At 37.0% G+C, this 25,904-nt stretch overlaps 1 protein-coding gene across 10 annotated transcripts in view; it reads left to right on the top strand.

Annotated features, from left to right (window-relative positions):
* Positions 1 to 19,010, top strand: part of CREM (cAMP responsive element modulator) — a 32,435-nt gene extending 13,425 nt beyond the window's left edge. For 3 of the 10 annotated variants that reach the window (XM_026068515.1, XM_026068523.1, XM_026068513.1), the window contains 5 exons: positions 2,184 to 2,281; positions 2,428 to 2,570; positions 8,192 to 8,380; positions 16,510 to 16,666; positions 17,884 to 19,010. In XM_026068515.1, the coding sequence (XP_025924300.1) occupies positions 2,184 to 2,281; positions 2,428 to 2,570; positions 8,192 to 8,380; positions 16,510 to 16,666; positions 17,884 to 18,028 (732 nt within the window). In that variant the 3' untranslated portion in view covers positions 18,029 to 19,010. Of the gene's footprint in view, positions 1 to 2,183; positions 2,282 to 2,427; positions 2,571 to 7,913; positions 7,995 to 8,191; positions 8,381 to 12,252; positions 12,361 to 16,509; positions 16,667 to 17,883 lie in introns of those variants that run through there. The other 7 variants (XM_026068516.1, XM_026068514.1, XM_026068517.1 and 4 more) reach the window with 5 other exon arrangements.
* Positions 19,011 to 25,904: the final 6,894 nt, after the last annotated feature.

The following is a 25,904-nucleotide window of genomic DNA, read 5'->3' as shown; positions in this document are numbered from 1 at the left end:
AATAAATATTGCTTTCTGGAACTGTGATTTATCAGAGAGTGAACTTTATCAAATAAACATATAGTCATTCCCAATTTCTGTCACTGTTTTTCTTCAATTCAGCATAGTTGGGACAAACATGCAACAATAGAGTACTTGCTCTTCCACAGTCTGGAAGGAGGAATTTCTCCAGAATCTCTTGCCAGCTGCTGCTCTTTCTTAGGGGAGCAGAAATCAACTTTTCGTTGTATTGAGCAAACTGGCTTTCTTGCCTTTCCCAAAGGAGTAGAGACAGGAAAGTAATGTTCTGATTAATACTGGCTAGGTTTTCGCTTTGGTTTCATTTGTACATGTTAATGGCAAATAAGGTGACTCTACCAGAAAGGCTTCATAGATGCTGTAAAACACTTGTAAAAGACTCCATTACAATTTGCTGTGGCTGTCCTGTGATCATCTTAAGTATTTTTTTCCTGCCACCTGGCATTTCCTCCTGTTCATTTGCCTTTATCTTGGTCTCCTCTCTCTGTCAGACAGTGGGAGACTTGGAAAAATGGTATAAGTTCACTTAAAAATCAAAACGAAAAAACAAGCCAAAAAAACCTGAGGGTTGATGTTATAGCCTGCATGACCTCTCCCTCGAACACCTGCAGCTTTAAACAGGAAGGCAATTTAAACTTTGTTTTCAATGCTTTCTGGATGAAAAAATAATTATCTGGATCATGTTCTTTACTGTTTTGTTGTTGTTTTACTTGTAAGAAGGTTTGCAATTCAGATTATTTGACTTTTGTGCTTGCTTCCTCCCAATGTTTCAGGTATCGACAGACTAACATGAGCTTGAACTTAAATGTGGTCAAAAGCACAACAGTACGTTAAATTTAGAGAAGTCTGACTGATGGCCAGGAAAAATGGCAATGGCTCTCTTTTGTTAGCCTTGTGAATGTGCTTGCTTGTTATTAGAACAAGTTGAAATGTTAAATTTTCCTCTTTTGTCCTGATTGCAAGCTTTGAAATTTCTTGAAGTCTCTTCATTTTCTCTTCATTTCTTAAAATGCATAAATTTTCTTGTGATTTCCTTCCTCTCTCCCCAAAGTACTGTTCCTGACTCTTTGGGCTGTCTTCAGGAACTAGGGGTGGCTATTGGAAACTCTTACTGGCACGGGAAGATTTAAAGGCGCTAAGATCCTGTTTTCCTGCTGTTTGTCCTGGAACAGATAGATTTATTTATTTATTTATTTATTTATTTATTTTCTTCTGTGGAGAGCTTTGTTTTGAGACAGCATGCCCAGGCTCTTGGCTGTGTAATATTGTCTTGGTTTTGAAGGTTTATGCCATAGGCTTGAAGGTAGGTGATCCACAATTAGATCACCATAGGGCATTGGAGAGAGATGCCCCTAAGAAGACCTCTTTGCTGGACAGCATTGGTCCATGCTCTGAAAGTAAGAACCCAAAGTGCTGAAAGCCTTTGTGTCTCTCATAGATCTGAGCAGTCAAATGAATCAAGAAAATAGCACATTTTTCTTGTTCAGTAGTCACTTTCAGTTCTATATAATATATTTGCTGGCAAAGGGTATTCTGCTCCAGGTTTCAATTTCTTTTTGGGTAATTTTAAGAGAAAAGAACTTGTGAAAATAATACTAATAAAATTCTGAGAAAATGAAACATTGTGGATTTGTCAAATTTTCTAGAACTTTCACAGTATTGCTAAGCTATGTATTTGTATGTATGAATATGTATTGATAAGTATAATTTAATAAGCATATATATTTAAATAAACTTTTTAAAATACATTTGTGTGCTGTGGTTATGAAGAGGTTTTTGTGTTGTATATTAGTATTTAAGGTATTAGTGCAGCATTCTGCGTTTTAAAGGTTTATTTTGTCTTTAAAAGGAAACTAAATTGCATAATACTTTTACATTTAAAGAAATCTTTTGTTTGAATTATTCTTTTCTTGATGACATTCAGAAAAATGTAACCTGGATTACTTCGATTTTTCCAATGGAAGATGTCATCTTAAGCGCCTGTATGTTGTTAACCTCATAATTTGTGATTTGCTGTGGGGAAAAAAAGTCCAAGATCACATAATCTATGATAAATACATGCATAAACTTCCTGTATGTGAACATGGAAGGAATTTTTAAAAAGTTTTTTGCTAACCTTTTTTTATTGAATGAAGTTATGAATTTCAGAAACTTTGCTATTACAGGTAGCACCGACTGCAAATGCAGATGAGTCTGCAGAATCAGAAGGGATAATTGATTCTCAGAAACGTAGGGAAATACTTTCAAGAAGGCCTTCGTACCGGTAAGGATTTCTTGTTTTTGTGGGTTTTGTTGTTTTTTAAAGGTAGCTTATACATTATGGCAAAGCTGTCTGATAAAAGCTAGTGACAGCTTTCTCATGGATATGGAATTTTAAATATCTATAAAATTATTTATATTCTGTTTTAGAAAAATTTTGAATGAGCTATCTTCAGATGCTCCTGCAGTCCCGAAAATTGAAGAAGAAAAGTCAGAAGAAGAAGGAGCGCCTTCTGGAATTCCTGCAATGGCTGTGCCAACCAGCCTGTATCAGACTAGCACAGGGCAATACAGTATGTTTGCAAAGACACTGTGTAGTGTTGCAATACATATGTAGGAACAATTTTGTTTCCAAAAAATGCCATAATGAAGTAGAGGTGTTTGATGAAGAAGAATAAGAGAGCTTTGTATTTCTAAATAATTTTGTTTTTTATATTTAATTTCTCCTAACATGAGCATGACAGTCTTTTAGTCTGTTTCTTGTAATGTTTGTTGATTACTAAATTTATAGTCTCTCTAGAACTCTTGTCCACATTAAAAACGCAGAGGTGAGGCTTGGGTGAAATGACAAATGTTGGTACAGTTATCTTTTATACAAATGTTCAGTGTTATAATTTACTGCAGTTCCACATTACTGTGATTTGCTATGTATTAGTGTTACACAAATTGGCAATTAGTTAGGGACTTTTTTAAAGTATAAGGTTGGAGGGGTTTGTTTTTTGTTTTTTTTTACTTTGAATTTGCTTTTTTTTAAATGTCCCATCTCTCTTCCTCTCCAGTGTTCAAGTAAGGTTAGAGTATGAATCGTGTTCTACTTTGAATTTTCTTTCTGTAATGGACCATCTTTCTCTCCCTCTCCAATGTTCAAATCTTAACATTGTATTAACTGTGGAATTAACTGTAAGTTGTGGTCTTCAACTTTTTTTTCATCCAAACACTAGTTAAAAGTTAGGTTCACAGTTCTATTCTATTCTATTCTATAGATTTTTGAATTCTTGAGTTTATTTTGAAAGCATTGAACAGCTATCGTTTCTGATAGTTTTGTTGGGCTATCATCTAAGGAATTCATTTCCAGTAACTTTTTTTCCAAGTTTGTAGTGGATAAAACCTTACTCCTAGTGTTATTTTTCATGTCTTTTCATGTGTATACACACTGAAAAACAGGTATTTTTCCTATAATATAATGACAGGAAAATTGCAAAAGGATTGTTGTTTTCTGAAACATTTTTGAGAACACAGGAAGTCTATTAACAATTAACAATGGAATATAGAAGAGGATAGACTGGCTCTCTATAAATTATGTTGTAGTCACTGTTAGAATTCTTCAGAGTTATGTTTATTTGTCCAATCAGGGCCCAATTATCAACTCTGAGAAAGCAGAATTTGTGTATAGTATTACTCTCCCTCCTGCATAAAACTAATTTTGCCTGGGCTTCCTAAACTGTTTTTCTTACCCTTTCTGTAAGGTCTGGACATAAATAAATGTCTGCGTCATGATGTCAAGTATCTCAAGTGCTCTTTTCCCCAGACTTCTGGTCATGCTTGAAGGTTATCCAGTCCAGAATCTGGCAGATACCCTTGACCAAACTAAAATCTTTTCTTGAAATTTTAAGGATTTTTGATGTTGTTGTTGGATTGGGTTTACTTTCAAAAAAGAATATTTGCGATTTCAGGCTTAAAAGGAAAGYTCTATATCATCCATACTATGTTCTTGTGATTCTTCAAACCTTTAGGCTTTCTGAGAAATTAGGAGTTAAGATTTCTTTATCATAGATTCCTCTGGGAAACCAGACTTGTACTTTTATTAGTAACACTGTGCAAGGAGACCATTCTCATTTCTTAATCCAAGGATGTTTTAATTTGAAAATAAGTATAAATTATAGTGATGGGAAAACATATAAAAGAACAATGAAGTTATCATCAATTTTTCCTCTTGTTGAAACAGATATTTACTTTTGAAAAATCAAACAGCAGAGAGCATCACTAACAATATGCTTGAGTTAACAGAAAATTTAATTTAATCTAATTTATCTTAATTTAAACTTGGCTGTAGCGTGAGCCAATTGTAGAAGAGTTCTGTTTTATATTGCTTTCTTTGAATAAGTTATATTCATAGCCTAAAACATGTGCTGTGAATTTAGGACAATTTAATCTATAAATACTTATTAAATAAGTTCTCTGCAGTATTCAGTAATGAGGCATTACTTCAAGATGTAATGTCAGCCTTCATAGGCCCTGCTGATTCTGGCTTAAACGCTTTGTTTCTAGAGCTTTGCCTTCCTGGAAATGACTTTATTACCCAGTTTATTAGCTCATTAATTTGCTTTTTTTTAAGCTCACCTGTGTAAGTTAAAATGCCATATATCTTTTGCTGCAATGAATTCTTTGTTACCTCTATTTCTGTTTAGGAAAAATTTAATCAGAAAGTTTCTTAGGATGCTGTTCGTTACCCTTGAAGTTTCTGCTTGCCAGAAAAGTTAGATTTGAGGTAGAATCCAAGCTGCTGCAAGGATGGGCACCTACTGCTGAGTATTAGTAGAAGGAGTCTTATTTTGGAACCTACCAAAGAGAGCATGGCTGTTAACTTCTAGTCTTCATGCTTTTCGTCACAGGTTAGCAGCATTTCTGAGCAGGCTGCCTGTGATCCGCAGGAACTGCTGTCAGATAAATCCAGGAGCATTGCAGGAATACATCATCTCAGGTGTTGATTTCAGTGTGGATATGATACAGAAGGCCACTGCATGTATCTTTTATCTTTCCCTCTCCTGTCAATAGCTCTTTACCTCAGCTTATCACTGTTGTATCTGAGTACCTCTGTTCTTGGCCAGCGTTGGTTGCGTGGGTTCTCTTGTGTAGGCATCTTGCTTAGCAGTTTAAGCATAAAGCTCTTACAAATGCCCGTGGCCATGAAGAACTTGTCGTGCAGTGTCACTACAGCAGTCTGTAGTGTACCCTGGTTTAAAACAGGTATCGCATGCTACTTAGCTTGCCAATTGCTTGTTTTCTCTCCTGTATTGTGCAGGACAGGCAATTTGGAAATAGACTGGTATTTGAAAAGATCATCTCGACTATCCCAGCCTCTGGAAGGCTGGGATAACTATTTTTGGGAGAACAGTCAGATAAATTTAATTACCAAAAGACAGTTGTTTCTATTAGCAGCAATTTTAGCTATTCTTTGCTTACTTTTTTGCCAGCCAAGATGGCATGTTGCCATGGCTGTGGTTCTGAATGTCTTTCTCCTCAGAGCTTCTTGGCTTTGGCTTATGGGAACAGACAGACTGATGGACATGACCAGCTAGATATAATGTTTTTCCCAGTTTCCTTCACCAACATTTATGTTGATCTTTCTATAACAGGAGTTGATAGTTTTTCATAAGGCAGGTCTTATATATAAGCCGTGTAACCTGAGCTGACTGCAAAACCACTCTGGCTGTAGCTTTGTCATATTGGTATTGAGTACAGAAAAATCGGTTTGCCTCCTCAGTGGTGATGGTCTGAACATGTGAGAGTTGTTTGTGCTGCTGGAGTGTGTGATTCATTCCCCCCCCCCATTTTTTTGCCTGCTTATGCATATCATGATGTTCTTTCTGAAACAGTGCACGGGAGATTAATACTTGCTTTAACTAACCAGTATCTTTGCCATCTGTTCGGGTTGCTTGCTTTCTTAGGGCAGGTTTTTAAAAGCTGGAGAACTAGGAAATCCTTCTGGGAAAGGCCAGATTTAGTTGTTTTTCCCTGTTTTGGAAAGGAGGGAAAGATCTGATCTGTTTTTCTGAATTAGTTGATCATACTCAGAGAATGATGTTAATAGTATCAGTAGTCTTTGGTCCTAGCTAGAAGATAAAATGCCACTTATATCTACCTGTATGATAAATAAGTCCAGGGGTTGCCTGGAAAAATCCTGTACTCTTCATAAAAGTCACAATTTCAAGTTGGACTGTACTACAACAAATGTCTGTACAGTGGTTGAAATGAAGTCAGTGAATGGGTGGGCAAGGAGTTGTTCTGGTAATGCGATAGGAATCAGTCCTCTACAGGAGATAACTACAGGAGTTAATTTGTTGCTCTTTAGAAAGCACTGGATTGTGCTCTGAATAAATAGTTGAGGTACAGCTGTGGTGCAAGTGTCCACCCAGGTTCACTGTGGAGCTAATTACTTGGTATGATTCTGTGCTGATGTTTTACTGCTCAGGAGCCCAACCTGACATCTTTTTTTTTATGTGGTACGGTACTGTGATGGTATAGGCATGTCATCTTTGGCGCTAACTCTGCGTGAGGCAGCATTCAGCTGTGTATAGCTTAAATTTCTCTGGGAAGTAGAGGTGACAAAGTCTGCTGGAAGCTTGTATGCTGCTGGGAACCCACTACTGTCCTGGACGTCACAAAGAAGAGAGGAAATGACAATTTATTTTTCTTAGTTCTCTCTCCTCCACCCTCTCCCAAAATGGGACGCTTTCTGCATTAGAGGCCAGACCAAAACAGCATCTTACTCCATTTTTCCTAATGCTTTATGGAACATGCATGTAGTGCGCAGCTAGTTCCTGCATAATGTCCTACATGATGCTATTCCAATCGTGGGACTGGAGGTCATGCTGATCTCTGTTCCAGCAGTGCAGGCAGGCTCAGTACTTCATTCAGTGTGCTGCATGAGAGGAATTTCTTTTTAAAAAAAGGAAAGGAAAAAAAAAAAGCTAATTGAGTTGCTGGTAATTGGCCACTTTGGTAGATAACTCTACTTTCAAAATATTACCTGAGGCTCTAGTAACTATTTAGTATTTTCTAGTTTACTAATAACAATTTTCAAATCAACTGTTCCTACTTCAGTGCTCTTTGAAGTGGACTAGGTTATTGTATCATGTTGCATTTCAAGATAACCTACTTTTGTCAAGTGTCTATCTCCAAAACTCTTTTGGGGGTCTTACAAGTCGTACTCAGATGACTGGAGGAGCTGAAACTTCAAGAACATCAGCAAATATTGTGAACCTGACAGTGAGATTGAAGGAACTGACAATCCTGAATCTGTACTTACATATAACTTTTAAACTCTTGAGCCATTTTAAATACAATGATTGTGGCTTAAATATCTTTTGAAGTTTGTTACTTCTTGGCAATTGGATTCTTTTCTAAAAGCTCCAAAAATGTATTTCTGCTCTTAACAAGGGCAATGCTAATTTTAAAAGGAGTTAACAATTAACGTCTCTAGGGAATTTGATTTTGTATAAATATTTAATTATGATCAACCCTGAGATTGCATGGCATGAGTTTATATGGGGAAAATATATTTCTTATGTTTTTGACCACATAGGAAAAAACATTGTTCTTTATTTCTCTTTTTTTACACAAGTATCAGACTACTTACAGCTTTATAAAACTTGGAAAAATACTGTTGGCCTAAACTTACTCCTTAACTAAGGAAAGGAGGAAGAATGTGAGTGTCAGAGGAATTGTTCTTTCTTTGTCCAGATGTCCATTTTTTCTTTTATTTGAGGAAGTTGATAAATTTAAATTTTTAAAATAACTTCTTTTTTTAGTGTTTGAAACCACAGGATTCTCTGTTAGACTGATAGGAGCTATCAGTCTTTTTTTTTTTTCTTCCTCTCTCTCTCTCTCTTTCCTCCCCTCTCTCCTTGTATTAAAACTATTTTTGGACCATTATTTATCCATGCAGGAAGCGTAGAAAATGTGTGGAACATTGCTTTTTCTATCAGACACAAATGGCATGTACTATAAAACCGGTTTTATATTTGTGGAAGTCAGAATTAATGTTATACAGATTTTATTATACAGTTGCTCTTTAAGCAGAGAGATAGCCGGGAATCCTTTCTGACAATGTTTATTTAAAAAAGGGAGATGTGCTTTAGCATGTTTTGCATCTTTTTCTATTGCCTAATCTCTCTTTTCTTTTTATGTTTAGTTGCTATAGCTCAAGGTGGTGCAATCCAGATTTCTAATCCAGCCTCTGATGGTGTCCAGGGACTGCAGACGTTAACGATGACAAATTCAGGAGCTCCTCAGCCAGGTGCTACAATCGTGCAATATGCAGCACAATCACCTGATGGCACACAACAGTTTTTTGTTCCTGGAAGTCAAGTTGTTGTTCAAGGTATATTTTATTAGTCTACTGTATTTTAGATTATTTTTATAAAAAACACTTTTTCTTAAAGGGCTTTTTGTGTTCATAATTATTGTAATATTAAATAAAATATTTGTGCATAAAAAGATGGCAGATAGCCTTAGGAGGAGATTGAGTTTCTGTGCTCAGTAAAGCAGCTACTTTTGATTAAAAAAAGCTATGAAGAGGAAATGACAGGATGAAAACACTTTCTGCTTTGAATTCTCTTGTCCAGACTTTGTAAGACATGTTTAACTGCAGTAAAGGTGCTGTTACAGTTTAAACTGAGATGCTGAGGCTGCATAATTGCATCTCATTTAGTATATGAAACTAATTTGATTTTTCAGCGGCTTATCAGTGTTCATATAATACAAGTTCTGAAGTTATTTGGGCAGTTATAAGGAAATATTTAAGGCAGATTTTTTCTTCCAGTTTATGACTCTTGCAGTTATTAGGAAGGATTGGACATGAGATCCTTGCTTGAAGCTAGTCTTCACACAGAAGAGACCTTTGTAAGCTCTATAAAAATGTATACATGTCAATTGAACTGTGAATGGCAAATTCTTAAACCTTGTTGTAGATTATACAGAGTTTTTTTCCCTTCCTCTGCTGAGGCAGATTGAGAGCCAAAGGTATCTTGGATCCTTATCAAGACAAGGAAAAGTAAGGTTGGGTTTAGGGTTATACTGAGGAAAGCCATGGGAAAGAGATTTCTGTGTGGAAACACTAAATTAATAGCTACCATGGAGGATAAAAGTTTTTTTTTAATCTCTTTCCCTATTTTTTTTGTCAATGCAGAGAAGTACAGTGGGAGGTCTGGATGAGGACTCTTCCTTAAGCCAAAATGGCTATCTTAAACTTTGAGAACAGCTGGGAGGCCTTTGAATATGTATTCATGGAGGGGGTGAGAGTCATCGACTAAATGCAGACACAGATATCTGAGCTAGTTGGTAGAGTCCAGGTTGAGGCTTATTTTGCCCTAACACAGGTGTTTGAAATAGATTCTGTCTTAAAGTGTTTCTCTGTTTGCTCTAAAGGAAGCCTAGGATATAAATTAAGACTAATACCGTGGAGATAATTAAACTTCTTGAGGCAGTGCTAAATAATAATACCACACTTCAATTCTTCCATTGTTTCTGGTTAATTTTTTGCTGAAATACATTATCTTTTTAAGACTTCTCGGAAGTGTTCCAAGGAAGCTTTAAGACTATGATGTGAAAAGCTCTAAAACAAAAAGTTAGTTTCCATCATGCAGAGAATATAGTAAAGTTTTAAGTAAAGCAAGTAGTAATAATAAAAACTATTGTAAATACCCTACACATTGTTATGAATACATTTAGCAAAGCAAATTTCACACTGTGATTGTGGTGCGTGTATTTTAGTAGGAATCTGAGATAACTTCTATACATGTACATAAACATTTTTTTCTCAAAAATTTGGAGAGCTTCTCAGTCTCCCTAGTTTGGCTGTAGTATTTAATATGTACTGCTTGATGCTCAAGAGCTCCTGGGGGCAGCAGAAAGTAGCTCCTCAGTTGTTTCCTAAAACCTCACCAGCCTGTTCAGAAGCACTGAACTTGGAGACCCTATCTGGCAGCTTTTCAGGGGATTTTAGTTGACTGGCCCTCCTTTACGCACCCCTAGTATGGGCTTCTCAAGGCTGTCCTCTACCCCCCTTTTTCAGCAGCTCGACCACTTGATGGGGTATAGTCTGTTAGGTGTCTTGCCTGTAATTAAAACTTTCAAAGTGGGTTTGGAGACAGTTACTGAATACTTGCTGTATATTGTTTCTGGAAGTGTCTAGGTTCTGTTAACTGAATTGATGTTGTTCGCTGTCCATGCTCTGAGAAGTTGGCTTTAACTGGAAATCTGAGTTCTCTTCAGTGGTTCTCTCTGTTCCTTTGGCCCAAAGTCCAGTGCTGTAGTGATGTTCATAGTTGTTGACATAGAAGAAAAATGATACATAAAACATAAAGTAAATAGTAAGTGAGCATGAACTTGGAGATAATCAAAAGGTATAAGATTTCAATTAAATAGTGGGTCTTTCGATACTGAAAAATCCTTCGAAAAAAAATAAAAAAAAAAAAAAAAAAAAAAAAAAGTGAAAGCACCTGAAAATGTTTCTCTGCAGTTAGAGGTAAGGCTGATCTCTTTGGAGTGAGACAAAGAATTAACTGGATACACAAGTTTCTACATCCTTATTAGAGGTCAAGTGGTCTGAACGGATATGTTAGAAAGTCTGTAGGAATATAGTTGTCATTTATGTACACTTTGTAGTTAACTGTACATCTTGTATCATGATAGCAAGGAAAGCGACATTCTGCTTCGTAGACTTTCCACTTGTATATATTTTATGAGTCTAAGTAGGCAGCATATGAACTTTATATGTAATAATCACAGAAGTAAAATAAAAACAGAAAAGTTAACAAATATTAGTCCTAGGGTGGAAAAAATCTGTTTCTGAAACTTTCAGGTAGCATTTTTTATGTATTTATATTTTTTTCTAAAGTATTTGCTGGTGAATCTTACATAATAATGGATGGCATCACATAAACCCCGTGCTTGCTATTTTTTGGTAACCTCTGGTAGGAGAAAGGGTTAATATAAAAAGGCCAAAGATGTTGATCCAACTGAGTGATCTTTCGTTAGCTACAAGTTTACATTCATAGGCAAAATAAGAGGCAGTTCTGATACCCTGATAGTATCCTCATGCAGATTAAGAGCTTTTTTGCTAACTGGAGAAAAAGGAAGAGTGCTTAAATATTAGAGAAAATGACAGTGCAGAGAAGTCATATCAGAATTATTCTGTTGGGATCTATGTGTGTTTTCATAACACAGTCAGTGATATGAACAGTGATATTTCAGAGGTCCGTGGCTGTTGTTTCTTACGTGCTTGAGTTCTGATCTTTTGCTGATATGACCCCAAAGTGGTCCTGCAATCACAGGAGCGCTCTTTCTTTGCACTGATGCTTCCGTTATTGCTTTCTTTGGCATAGTTTCATAACTGATGACTAACCAGTCTAAATTAGCTTATTACAAACGAAGGCCTTAGATGTTGTTTACTATGCCATATATACAAAGCAGTGCCTGGACTGTTGGTCTGAATCGGATTTCACTTAAGGTGGTGTAAATCAGGAGTAACTCTGTTAAACCAAAGGGGTTGGTTTTGGTTTTTTGTTTGTTTTCTCCCCTACAAAGTAAGTCACCCAGCTCTCTTGGACCTCTCTTGGAAAAAGGAGGGGGTGGGGGAGAGGTCGCCCTTACCCAGAGCTACTGTTCTGCCTGCTATTTAATCTGAAACAACTGCCTTCAGTTGTCTTATTCCATTGGAGCTTTCTTCAGTCTTTTCTGAAGCTTTTAACTGAAGTGAAATTTTGTTTGTTTGTTTGTTTGTTTTCTAGGGAGCTTTAGACTTTCTTTGGTTTACCTATTTGTTCGAGCTTATTAAGCTTTCCTGTCTCGTGTCTGTCTTGCAGAGCCTTGCTTTTCAGTGGCACTGTTCCAATGCTGGCCAAAACAATTGCACATGTGTCTTTTAAAATCTTGTTATTTTATATGCAATCATGCTTTTATCATTCTGATTCATTCATGAATTCTGGAGTCATTTTGTAATTTCTGTCAGTCAGTGCTGTGAATCTTCAGGTCTGACTTTACAGCTAGCTCTGTGCTGAATGCTTTCTGTAAATTTTTGTATAATTCAGAGGAAAAGCACAAAGCTAGGCTTACAAACACATGAAAAAAGGTTTGCGGGAGAAAGGAGTTCTCTTTGGGCTGCAGTTCCAGTGAGCTGTTCCAGTGACAGAGCATATTAATGACAGTGGTAGGCAAGTGAGGTCAGTGTGATGTCAGTGCTCTTGCTTGTAATCCTGCACATGCTTGCTAGTTTGGAACAGTTCACGCTGAGCTCTGCGAGAGGAACGGCAGAGTCGTGTGTGCAGAAGCTGATCATGGCTGTAACAGGAGATGAAACAGGTAAAAAATAAATAAATAAAAATAAAAAAAATCTGTTAGTCTTTTACATTACATTTTTGGATGTCTAAGCTTAGTTAGTATTTGTGACATTTTCCTTTGAACTTGTTGCTGTAACTCTTTCATCTTTGAAAACTGGCATAAATAGATCTGATTATAATTAGTCAGTGTGGGATATCAGTGTAATTTTAACAGTTTTCTTTAAAAAAAATCACTGTTAGAGCATGAAAATTCTTGCACAAGTTGATTCAGATAACTAATCTTTACTACTTGATGCAGGATTTTGCTGAAAAATCCACCAGTTTTCTTTTAAATCCTTCTTTTTTTGTGGAGATGTATGTGGCTATCTTTATAATTATGTTTTTTTCTTTTGTAAAAAAGATGCTGCTTTTAGGTTTAGCAGTAAACTCTTCAGACTTGATAAGCTAAAATAGACTTAAGCATAGCTGTAAGAAGAAAGGTGTGCATTGTTTTAGTAGTATAAATAAACCCTTATGCTTTCATTGCTAGAGAAAATGGTGAATACAAACAGATTTGAAAGAGCAATAATTTCGAGTGTTGAAATGCCTGCTTATTTTCTCCTACACTGTTAAAATGGTCTGTTCCTCAGCTAATTGAGTTCAAAAGGCTGACGTCATTAGATTTCCTGGAATCATGTTGCAGTAGGGAACTGGAAAAGTTAAACTCCAAACAAGATACACATTGACGTCAGCTCCAAGTCATGCTGTGATTTAGTCAGTTCCTTTCTGCTTCGTCAATCCCCTCCGGCGGATCTGTAATGTTAGCTGACTTGCAGCTGGTATCGACGTCCTGCTTATTGCTGTTTAGTATTTTTTCATTAATCCAAAGATAAGTATCCTAAGTCCATGTTTCCTGATTTTTATGCTCAAAGGAATAATGATTCATGCCTTGCTTAGCCAGTTTAGTGGTGAAGTTTAAAACCCTTTGATAAGCTAGTCCCATCATCGTGACTCACAGGAGAGGAGAATAAATACACTAATACATAGCATGTATCAGATTTTTCTCCTGGCTAGTGGAAGAATTCAAGTGCAGGAGTGCTCTCTAGTGTTCAGCAAGTTGTTTTCCCCAAGAACCTGCTGATATAAGGTGGTGGGATTTTCTCATAATTTACTCATTTTGTTAATTTCTCTGAGCTTAATTTGCAAGGGTAGTTGTACTCTTCTGGATTTAGCTGTCTGAGTTTATTTTTTCTTTTTTTTTCTTCTTGTTAGTAACTTTCATTTTGTAAGCCTGAACTCAAACCTTCAAGTTTTTTGAATGACTTTTTACTCTTTTGCAATTTTAAGGAGAAAGAAAGTAACTGGCCTGGGGTGATGAGTTAGGGGAGTAGACCTTCTCCAGTTTTGTTGTGGTTCTCAGCTTTCTTCTCTTGACTTGCATGTTGGTTGCAGACTTGATGTGTTGCAAAAGCGTAAGCCATGATAGCCATTGTGAAAGTATTATGAATACTTCTAAACATGCCTTAGGACAAACACATGCATGCAGTTTACCAATCTCAATTTTTCTGTGGTTTTGTTCAAGAAAAAAATCACTGGCTGTAAATTACCTCTACAAAAGGCGACTAAAATTGCTGTTAACAGTCTCAGTCCTATGTCTCATTTGCAGGAATGCGTTTAAAACTCCATGGAGTTTCATTAGAAACAGATATCCTCTGTGATTTCAGAGGCCTGGCAGGGTGGATCGGGGTGGTGTGGTGTGTGTGTGTGTTTTTTCTTTCTCTCTTTCTCTCCCCCCCCCCCGCCCCCCCGGGCCCCGATGCTTAATTGCTGCAGCATATGGGTACACTAATGGACTAGGACAGTACGAATTTTCTTCTAGAGTATCCTTTCTGTTAAAGCCTGTTTCTTCTCTCCCAATGTATTTTTCAGGGGAAACAGCATTTTATTGCAACTTTTTGAGGTATTATACAAAAAATTTTGCAGAGTTAGTGATAATTTGCACTAATGTCATTTATTCTGTGATAAAGCACTTACTGTGGTACAGTTAAAAGATGCTTAGTCCTTCTTTTTAACAGCTATGTCTGGGTTAGGTAGACTTGTATGACCAAAACAGTTATTTGCCTCTCCTACCATACTTGTAGATTTTTAAGTGAGCCAACTGTTAGGCAGGGACAGACCTTATGGGAACCTCATCAAACTAGTCTTAAAACATGTTGCTACTTACAGCGGTGCTTGCTGATCCCAGCTGAGATAGGGGCTCGGTTTTGGTGAGCCTGTTGCAGGTACCTGTGGCACCGAGTCCTCTTAGCAGCAGCAACAATAAGTGCTATTGGCTAACGTGTGAGTGTAAATCAAGCAAAGATAACAAAGTAGTTGGTGACCCCAGGTTGACATGACCTTTCTCCTTAAATTGATGTACAGACTGCGTGATTTTACTTGGATTTATGCTTCATTATAGCTAATGCAAGCTGAGAAAACATCTTTTTTTTTCTTTCTTTTTTTTTTTTTTTTTAGTGAAAAAAGATAGAAAAAGGTAGTTCTTGCCGTAGAGTCAAGATGAGGCTAAAGAATTTCTAATATTCTGTTTTTATAAATAGTGAGCTGATGTATTGTCCTGTTGACATAAGCAGGGCTGCTAACATAAGCAGCGAACCGAATCGAGGGTTAAGTGATTCTATTATAGCTATGCAAGAAGACAAAGATCTAAGTTCATGGTGTCTGCCTGTTTGTCCTCGCAAGGCCATCGTCAGGTGATTCCTCTTTCCCACCCCCGTCCCTCAAGGATTATCTTTAACTTAGGTCAGTTCGGTGGTCCAGCTCATCTTGTAATTCCACAAACACTTTTACCCACACAGCCAAGAGGGGGGAGCTGCAAATTGTTTAAGCAGATAATGATTTCAGAACACGTCTGTGGAGAACTGTAGTCTAAACACAGCTTGATCCTATTTTTTCTGTTTAATTAGTGAAGTACTTGCATGAAATTTTCTCAGAGAGTAGTGTGAATAGAAATTTATTACTATGTTTAGGTTGGGGTTTTTTTTCACCTGTAGGTGACTTTTGTCTCTTTACTGCTCTATCCATCAGCCTCCCAATAGCGCTTTTGTCTATATTTTATCCTTCTAAGTTTTTCCATTATTTGAGTATTGCTTTAAAGAATTAAAGTACAAATTATGTATAACATAACAGACCCTGAAATTTGATCTTTTATATCCAGTTGCTTTAATGAGGAAAATAGAAGTTTTGTTCTGCAAAAATATGAAATATTTATGGAAATTAATAGGCAAGTACTTGCTTATAATTTTAATCAGGATGCATTTTTTGTTTGATTTTTCTGTGTCAGAAAGACCCAGATATACTTCCTTATGACTTTCACAATTTTGTTTTAAAGCTGAGGATACATTTCATAGGAACAAAGTATCCTAGAAATAAATATAGAAACAAGGTGAGAGCATCAGAAAGATACTGTTTCCAAATTACATGTCAGATTTCAAATCTGCATTTAACTTGGGAAAGCTCAAAATTGGCAGGCTCAGGAGCTGAATCTGAATTTTTGGACTCCAATTTACTGTGTAGCTACACCCCTTCCTGTGCAACAGCTACCACCTCCTCTTGCCCGTTAATGCAGCAGCATCCTATTTGTGGGCCTCCTGCTCAAGGAACGTATTTCTGTTCCCCATGAGCATTTGTCTCTTCCTTTTGGCAGCAGTAGCTCTCACTTTTTCCTAAGGTTGCCAGACAGATGCCATAAAGGAAGGAGAGTCAGTAAGGCCAGTACTGTTGCTGTTACAGGGAAGGGGAGACAGGTTGCTTTTGAAGCATCTGTTAGAGGACAGTGGTGGCTGAGTGGACTCTCAGTGGCTGCAGCAGCAGCATCTTTTTGTGCAAGCAGCAAATAAATATGTGGATGTTTTGACAATATTTCTCAAACAGCTTTCCCTGTACTTAGAAGAGCTACGTGGAAGCTTTCACAGGCTTGATCTGGCTGGTGGACCGCATGCTAGAGCAAGGTAGACAGCTAATTTTACAGGGTAGAAATAAAAGCTGATGAGATAACAAATATGACATTACAGGCCTGGGAGATATTTTGTGTTATAGGGACCCTGGATAATACATCAACAGAAATCTGTTATTTCCAGGGAGATTTTTGCATAGTTCTTTTTTGCTGTAATGTTTAAAATATGATTCTTTACAGCTGCCACTGGAGACATGCCAGCTTACCAGATTCGAACTCCCACCACTGCCTTACCTCAGGGAGTGGTAATGGCAGCCTCACCAGGGACCCTGCATAGCCCTCAGCAACTAGCAGAAGAGGCAACACGCAAGAGAGAACTGCGACTTATGAAAAATAGGTAAGACTATGTTACAATTAATAGTCAGTGTTGCAAAAAACCAAAATACTCTAGTAGAGTTTTCTTCTTAAAGTCATGAGCCACTGCCTATGGTTGAGGAAGGGAAGGCAAGAAATCCATTCTGTCTTCAGTCCTCCCACATTCTTACAGCACTGGTGAGCAGTGCCTGTTAATCAAACCTGGGAAGTTAGAGCTGTCCTTTCTCCGTGGATTTTTAATTCTGAAATATTATGATAATTCAAAAATCAGTGTTAGTTGTGTCCATTACTGCTCATCGTTGAGATGATCTAGAGATATGCTTATTGTTGAACAAATTTTTTCACTTGATAATAAAATGACCAGCATGGGATCTCATTGGCAGCTGCCCATTAATAATACTGTGAAGATGACTTATCCTAGAATTGAATGATAGTTATGGAATTTCTTAAATAGCTGGTTCTCAGGATAAGTTACTGTGTAGTACTACTTTGATTTAAATAGGTGTGTCATTTAGCATATTGTGTGAGGTGGCTGTATATTTTCTAATTAGTTGGCATGGATTTTACTGTATGCAGTAAACATCTGTCTTTGTGCTTTTTTCTAACTGCTCTTAGAGGGCTTTTTCTTTTTAAATGCACAGCTGCTGCTGACATCAATGGAAGTTAGATTTATGCCTTCCAAAAGATATAGTCTGATATGCAGATACATTGAATAGCCACTTGCCTTATGATTGAATTCATGGTATTGCTTTGCTCTCATGCCTGTCCTTACTTTAAATTACTCATAAGAATTGCTGCATTGTTGTGCGTCCCTTTTAGTTTCTCCTCTCTTCAGTTTTAACACTAGTGTCTAAGCCATCTCTCATATCACATGTTGGAAAGTTCCATTCTTGTAACTTGACAACCTATGTTTTGAAATGTTAAAGGAGTGGACTCTGTTTAGTACAGTCCAAGCCTACATATTATCTTTTTCTCACTGTTTTTCTCAGTTCATCTGTGTATTAATTCCATCATTGTTTTGGTTGGTGTTGAATTTGTTTCAAGTTTTCAGTTGTTTTAAGTTTGCTGTTTAACCATGTTATTGTTTATGGCTGTTATCTGCTGTTCTGTTTGTGCAATCCAACAATTGGTGGTGGTTGTCGTTATTATGGAACTGTAGGGATTGAAGGTAATTTCATTTATCCAGTCTTTGCCATACTGTGGCTGTTCCTGTAGTCATTTGCCTTGTATTGGTTCCAGGGAAGCTGCCAGAGAATGTCGCAGAAAGAAGAAAGAATATGTCAAATGTCTTGAAAATCGTGTGGCTGTGCTTGAAAACCAAAACAAGACTCTCATTGAGGAACTCAAGGCCCTCAAAGATCTTTATTGTCATAAAGCAGAATAACTGTCTTTCATTTGGACCTTGTTTATTACGAACTTTAATCAAGGCATGAGAGGAAGCAATTCTACAGATTGCCATATGAACTTGAGAAAGAGACACTTGAGGCCCTTGTGGAACCCAGTTTTGCTTAGTGTTTTTAGACTGATTTGGGAGATGTTCCAAAATTTGGAATTCAGTCATAGTCTCCATACTCTGCTGAGCTTTCTAATAGCATGCAAATGGCTTTTTTGTTTGCACTTTTTACTTCTGCTTTTTGCAGGGAAGCTGCTAAAGAATGTCGACGTCGGAAGAAAGAATACATAAAATGTCTGGAGAGTCGTGTTGCAGTGCTAGAAGTTCAGAACAAGAAACTTATAGAGGAGCTTGAAACCCTAAAAGACATTTGCTCTTCCAAAACAGATTAGTAGAAATATTTATTTTACTGTGAACTGACTAAAATATGTCCGGTTACTTTATAAGGCAATACATAGCCAACACGAATTATGGCTTTCTCTTTGTGTCATTTATATTATATTCCAACTTCTAACATTCCTGAAATGCTTTCCTGCTTTTTGTCAAATCTTAGCTCTAATTTCAGGTTTTCTGTGCTGCTCCCGTCCACCTCCCAAGGAGCCAAATGTTAAAATATGTAACAAAGTTAAAAAGCGCATAATTTCTAAGAGCTGTTTCTTTGCCATATATTTACATTACTACTTTTTACATGTTACTGATAGTGTCCTGCACATACAAAATATTTTACAGTTGTTTTAAATGAATCATAAAGATAATGCATCCAGTAATACAAGAAAATCAAACTACTCAAGGTATCTCAGGAAAGAGTTTATAAAAGAATGTTATGATTACATGTATGTATTAGAATACTAGTCTACAAATGATTTTATGGCATATTTTTATATTAGTTGCTTTGTGGAAAAAAGTATTGTATTGCTGTCATGGAGTGCCATGGTTGAAGATAGTTTTTAATAGAACCATGTTGTTTAACCTGTGTAGTGTCTGGTTTCATTTAAACATCTGTTTATTTGAGATGCTTTAAAGCCTATGAGAGTCTGGAAGGGGAGGGAGGAGGAAAAAAAAAAAGCATATATCAACTCCTTGACATGATGCTAAGTATATTGTAAATACTTGAAAAAAGCTTTCTGCTATATCCTGCTATTTACTTAAATCTTCTGTAGTCTGTGAAATATTTGATTTATTAGAGGTTTATATAACACAATGCAATTTTACATCCTGAATACTTCATGTTCTAGATTCTGGACAACTGTACACAGTTATCTATAGTGAAGGATGATGGTGTAGTCCTTTTCACACTTTCTGCAAAGTTCCAAGAGGAAGTAAAGGTTACTTAATGAAGGAAGCTTTCCAATAAACAGTAAATATCTGCTGATTCCCAGAGTTTCAGAATAACCTGTAGGTGAGAGCTGAAGATATTTAAAAATAAACCCCTGATTAAACCAGATTACAGCTCTGATAACTTCATCATGTGCCAACTTTCCATTCTGCTTTGAAGAAGAATAGTGCTTATACAAGATTGCTTCTGGGTATTTCTTCAATTCAGGAACGATCTAATTGATTATTGGCCTGTATAGTGTATGAGCAGAGTATTTGGGAGCTTTGCTGTAACTAGCAACACCATTGCCTTACTGATGAGTTGGTAAGAAAGACTTGGTTCCTGCTTAGTTGGCTTTACAAGATAAGGGGGGGGAAAAAAAGATGGAATCCTGCCCTCACTAAAGTCACTAAGACTTCTTGATTTAAACTGAATTCACATTTAACTCAGTCTTCACTCTGACACTTTTTTTAATCTGGTCTTCTGTCACTTTCCCAAATTATTTGAAATAGGATTTTTTTTTCAAATTGTTTTTGAAAAGCCCATAAGGTACCTAAGTGAGGCCATATTTGTAAGAAGAGGCAGTCTCTCCTTTCTCTTCCTTACGACTACATCAGTTGGTTTAAAAAATTGCAGGTCCGTGTAGCAGTCTCTATAAACTGCAACAAAAATATCCAGCCAATTGCTTGTTGTGGCTCTGTCACTAGAATCTGTTTTCTATTACAGGTACCATTGCTCCTTACTCTCCAAGGAACTTGGAACTAAGTGGAAAGAAACTTGAGTGCGTGGTGGATGACTGTCCAGTATAAACTTTTTTTATGGTTTCATCTTCTCTGTAGTATCTGGTATTCACTATAGCTAGAAATTTGACAGATGGCATCCTTGTCTGTTCCGTATCTGTGCAGTCTACAGTCATTTATTTGCTAATGCTTATTCAAGAGTTGGTTAATGTCTGTCTTTTATTTAAATAATTAATTCGGGGGGGGGGGAAGCCTAATGTAGGGGAAGCTTAAATCCAAATGTTCTAAGTGTGTGTTTGGTCATTCTGGAAAACTTTGTTTCATATGTTTATCTGCAGCAAGGAAAAGTATCCTGCTTCAGAAAAGTCCACTGCTCAAAACCTGTCTCGTTTAGACTAAGACTTGGAAAAAAAGAAATGTTTATGACCTATTCTTCTTTCATTCTTGATAATATAGCTTGGTATAGAAATAATGTTGACATAACTAGTAAAGCACATTGTGTATTTTAAAGTGAGAAGGAGTGAGTTCAAATAAGAACAAGGTATGTGGCTGGTAAATTAGAACCAAGATGCATCTTGTGGTGAAGGAAATAACTTTGCTGAAGATGAGCAAAGGGCGGTCTGCATAAATGCCAAGAGTCTGTTTTCAAATTGATACTGGAAAAGTAGGTTACTTATAATAGTAAATCCAGTTCTGAATTGATTTGGGAGATGTACATTGAAAACTTTGTGAGAGCTTTCCTGAGATTAAATGAAGATCAGAAGATGACCTCAATGGAGTTTGCTAGGGAAATAACACCAAAATAGTTATGTGCAACAGGACTGCTTGGAGCCTGGGTCTTTGCTCAAGCAGCATGTCAGAGGATTAAAGTGATAGACAGGATATATGCAAGGATATATAAATTAATTTTAGGTTATAAAGAAAACCTAATAAATCACACTAAGTCTTTCTTCAATTTAATTTTTCTCTTTAAAGTTGCTGTGTAGTTATTAAGCCTTCACAAGTTTTAGGTCATTATTTGAGACTTTTTTTATAGGCCACTTTAGTGACATATAAGATACTTCTGAATGTATGTCAACTTTGGAATCCGTAGTAGATGCATGTATGCTGTGACTGAGAACAGAATTTTTATTTTGGATTCCTGTTCACCAAGCTTGCATTTGTGCCTGTATGTCCTGTGCTTTCTTGTGCTCCTCTTCAAGAGCTTAAAATGTGAAAATGGCTGGAACTATTCATTGTTACTTCTTACTCCCTATGCAATAAAACTAAAATTGATTGGGGTCTGAACTCTTAGCTGTCAAAGGTCTTGGGAGATTACGCTGACACCATTTTAGAAGCTGTATTGCCTAGCAGTCCAAGTGAAATTGTCTAGGTTTGTATAATGGCACCCACCTCTTGGATAGCAGGCCAGTAAAAGGTCAGTTTATAATGAGAATGTTGAACTTCAACCATAAGGTAAGTCTTAGGGTTTTTATCTAAATTAGTTACTGATCTTTTCCTGATGATGCATTTTGATGGAAGAGAGGAAACTGCATTCTGCATTTGGTCTGTCTCCTCGCTTTGTGACCACTTTTGATTCGCTCAAAGGCCAAGCAATCTGTTTGTAGAGAATTACCAGGTGGATCAGACACTGAGCTCAGAACTTTTCCATCAGTGGCATTGGCTGGCAAAGCTGTCCCTTTGATTGTCAAGGCTCATTTTTTTTGTGTAAATGGTGGCTCTATTGCCTTCCCTAAAATGGTCTCATCTTGAAACTACAGTACAAACATGCAAATTGCCCATGGACTTTTGTGGAAGGTTTGTGATGCGGCTGTCAATCACAACAGGAACTATGCTGACATACTTTAGGAAACACAGTATCAGTGGCTGTTCTTGTTTATGTGAGTACCACACACGCACACAAGTGAGCACTTGCTCTCTATCCCCATTTTAATTCTTAAATTCTCAGCTGAACCAGGCATTGAGGGGCAGAAAGAAAATCAAAGGAAGATTAGGCATGTTCAGCACTTTATGCCCTTGCATAGCAGGGTGGGGAAGCACACACAAGTCCAGTGGACATGAAAATACTTGTACATAGTGAAGTATATGGAGATGTTCATTAGGATTCACACTGACTGTGTCTCCAGAAACAACAGTTGCTCCTGAATAAATTACCATTCATTCACCTTTTTCTCAGTGGGGTGGAGTGAGAGACAAAATCCCTCCATCTAAACCCCTTTGCCTGGGATTGCCAAACCAGGAGGCTTCAGATGGCTTTCATCACCTCTGTTTTATCTGGAACATTGCAATCAGGGCAACAGTTGGCAGATAACAAGTCATGTTCAAAGAAATCTGTTTAGAAAAGGTAAAGTCAAAATTTTGTTTTAACTTCAATCTCCACCTGAAATTTCACTTTGGACTCTGCAATAGTTTGAAAAAATATAGTGTCATTTAAAATGCACACTGACTATTAGTGTTAGCTGTCAAATTATTCAAAATATGAACTTTTCAAGTATTCAAGTTTTAAATAATTGCATAAAGCATTTTATTGTGTTCAGCACAAGGTAAAGGAGGGGGAGAAGAAAAAAAGAGGTGGGTTGTTTGTTTTCATTAAAAGTCTTTACTATAAAACTGCCAAGTTACTCCTCCCATGCAACAGAAGAGAAGAGATTTCAGTTCAGTCTATTCTTCATCTCTTTTACTTTTCAGAGAAAGCATACAGGGGCCTTCATGCTTATTTTTGTGCATTTGACATGTTTAATGCTTACTTTTTACTTATACAGCTCTTCTATGAGTATTCTCATTAAGTTTTGCCCTAATCCCAGTTGTTGAAGAGGAAAGCTGCTCCTGTGTTGAGCTGCCTGAATTCATTTCAGATTTTCTGTGCCTTAGGTCTTAAGTGAATTGATATCGTTCCTACCAAACTCACTCATCTTGCTATGCTTTCCCCACCCCATCCAACAAATAAATTCCTGTTATTATTTGAGAAATTTTTCTGGCTGTCAACAATCCAGTCTGATGCCATGAACTGCAAGTTATCCATGAAGCTCTACCAAAGTGAAGTGGAGGCATCTGCTCTGTCCTCTTCTGTATGAAAGATGATCTGGTTCTTTCTTCATTTCAACATGTATAGCCGCAGACTTTTGATGACTGTCAGTAAGGGAAACTCTTTTCTGAGAAGATCACAATATCAAAACCACCTTCTGTCTTGTAGCAAGGGCATTGTTGGTTTTAATGCCTTCTCCCACCATTTGCTGCTGTTTCTACACTCAGAAAAAGAGGTTGCTAGGAATGTATGGACAACAACTAAAGAGAAGGCATGTCCTGTCTGAATTGTCCTATTTGATGGTTTTGTCACCATCTCTTTTTGACAAATCTTGGAAGCACCTGCTTCTCTAATGAGAACATGGCTCTGAGCTCTGGATACCAATACAATTTCCATAGCAATCTGATTCCAGCTCAGATTTGTGCATTAGGGTTTTTAGTGTGGCATAGGAAAAATGAAAAACTCCTTTTGGACACAGTATTATCCATAATACAGAAATGTTAAAGGAATCTGAGCTGATTTATTACAAGGAGAATTTGAACACTGCCCAAGCTGTGTTTTATCAGAGCCAGGAAAATTTTCATCAGTACCAGTAAAAAAGGCTGAATTAATTGTGATTCTTTTTCTGTAAGAAAATTACATCCCTCTGGTACCAAACTATTTTCTCCCTTGCTGAATCTATGCAATTGTTTCCAAATTTCTTTGAGACAGATAGCTGGAGGATCTACAGGAAGATACACATAGGACTGCATGGGTGTTTTTTCTCAAACAATTTCATGTAGCTCAGGGAAATGGTCTCTTCAAGAATGCCTTCAACCTCCCAGAGTTGTGGGCGATGAGGAATGTAATAGTCAGCTTCCTCTTAAGGTACAACTTTGAGTCATAGCTGTTCTGCATCTAAACAAGGTGGGTGGGGAGCAATGTTATGAAAGAGAAACCTCTAGAGTGTTAGGAGAGAGCTATCTCTTTACTGTCTAAAATAACCCAAGGTGCTGTGAGCTGGGAAAATTGGGATTAAAATAAGTATGTTGTATGTGAGTAGGGTCTTTTTGGATTGTTAGTTCCCCTGGATTTTACAAGATCTGTTTGCAGTAATGACTGTATTGCTATAGACCTCAGGACTGCAAGCCTTATCATCTCCCATGTGGTTTTCCAGGTTTTTCTTTCTGTTCTTTTCAAACGTATTTACTGGTCTGTACTGTTATCCTGCAGACATAAATGTAAGAGCTAAATCCAGTGTGGTATCTTCTTTTTTTTGAATGAGGTACCACTTAAAAGAAAGCCAGAAGTGGCCTGCTCAGCTTCTGTTTTGGATTGCTTCATTTTGCCCACAGACCTTTTTATCTTAATATTTTTTGTGCGAGTGTGTGTATGGCAAGATTGTATTGAGTGCTGATGCTGAACTGTTAAGCAGATGATAAAAATAGCTGCATTTTGGTTCTCAGGCTTCCTGTATAAAATATTATCTTGTGCAAGAGTGGGTTTTGTCTGGTTGTTTTTTAAGGCACTCTGAGGTTCTTCTGGGTCAGGGATAACAATGTTTTTATTGTTCCAACAAAAGTTATGCTAGTTCTAGTATTCACTTAATTTAAAACTTGAAGAAAATTACTTAGTTTTAGGGCAGTTTGATAATATTCATGCAGACTGGCAGAGACAGGTAGAAAAATCAGTTTATTTTTCTATCACTATCGAATCTTTTCTAGTCCATATTTCACAAGTTCCTGTTGTTTCCCACTTTTGAAATAGAGCTTCCTTATTGCAACTTGCACATTGGATATAGTTATGAAGCACAAGGTTTTGTAGTAAGGACAAAGCCTCAATGTGAGAGTCGAATGCTATGTGTAGATTAAGGGGAAAAAATAACTTCATTGTATTATGTATGACTAGAATGGAAAAAACAGCAAAGGAAGTGTCTTTGTTATGATAACTGCTGAGGTTTTTCCTCTCCTTTAATAGCCATATCAATGGAGTCGGGTGTGATTAATACATCTTGTGAATGGAATTACGACTATAAAAATGTCACAATTCAGAAGTCTTGCTACCTAGCCAAGCTATTGTTTGTTTTGTGGTTTCAAAATTATTTTGAATGAGGCTTTTAGTGGTCTCATTTCCATGATTTTTCAAATATGGTTGTGCTTATACTGTGTAAAAGCTGCACCAGAGTTGCTAACAACGCTAGTCTGGAGAACAAACATAAGAGGTAGGAAGAGACCCCCTACCTTATCCAAATGTATGATGACATAAGGCCCATCTGGAGTAAGGCAGTGCCTAATAAGATAATAGGACGCTAAGACCTGTTATTCTATAATCCATAGGGGCTGCTTCTATTAAGGTAATTTTCTTGCTGGAATAAAAATCCTGAATGTATTTCTCACATCTGTACCTTTCCTTAAGTCTTACTGAAGTAAGAGAACTGCAAACACATTGGTGAGTTTAATGCCTCCTGAGATGTTTTTGTTGATGAAATCAGTTTTTAAGAACTAGACTTTCAAAGATTCCAGTTGTGTTGTATAAAGTAAAAACTTCCAGAATCCTGTCAGTTGCTATGCAAACAAGAAAATACCTAAATTATCACACACCTGCCTCTACCAGTGAAATTCTCAGGTACTTAAAAGATCAGGACGTGGGCCTGGAACTGCAGAACTCTAGACAGAAGTGGGCAATCAAAATCTGTTGTGATTCATAAAGGAGACGTTCTGTTTCTCTCGTTTGAGGCCTAACCTAATTAGTTTTCTTAAAGTGCACCTACCAGGAATGGGTTCTGCATGACGTGGCCAGAGAGGAAGA

The sequence above is a fragment of the Apteryx rowi genome, unplaced genomic scaffold (genome assembly GCF_003343035.1).
Source record: "Apteryx rowi isolate R43461 unplaced genomic scaffold, aptRow1 scaffold_274, whole genome shotgun sequence".
Taxonomy (NCBI): Eukaryota; Metazoa; Chordata; class Aves; order Apterygiformes; family Apterygidae; genus Apteryx; species Apteryx rowi.
This window is presented reverse-complemented; position numbering and strand designations above follow the sequence as displayed.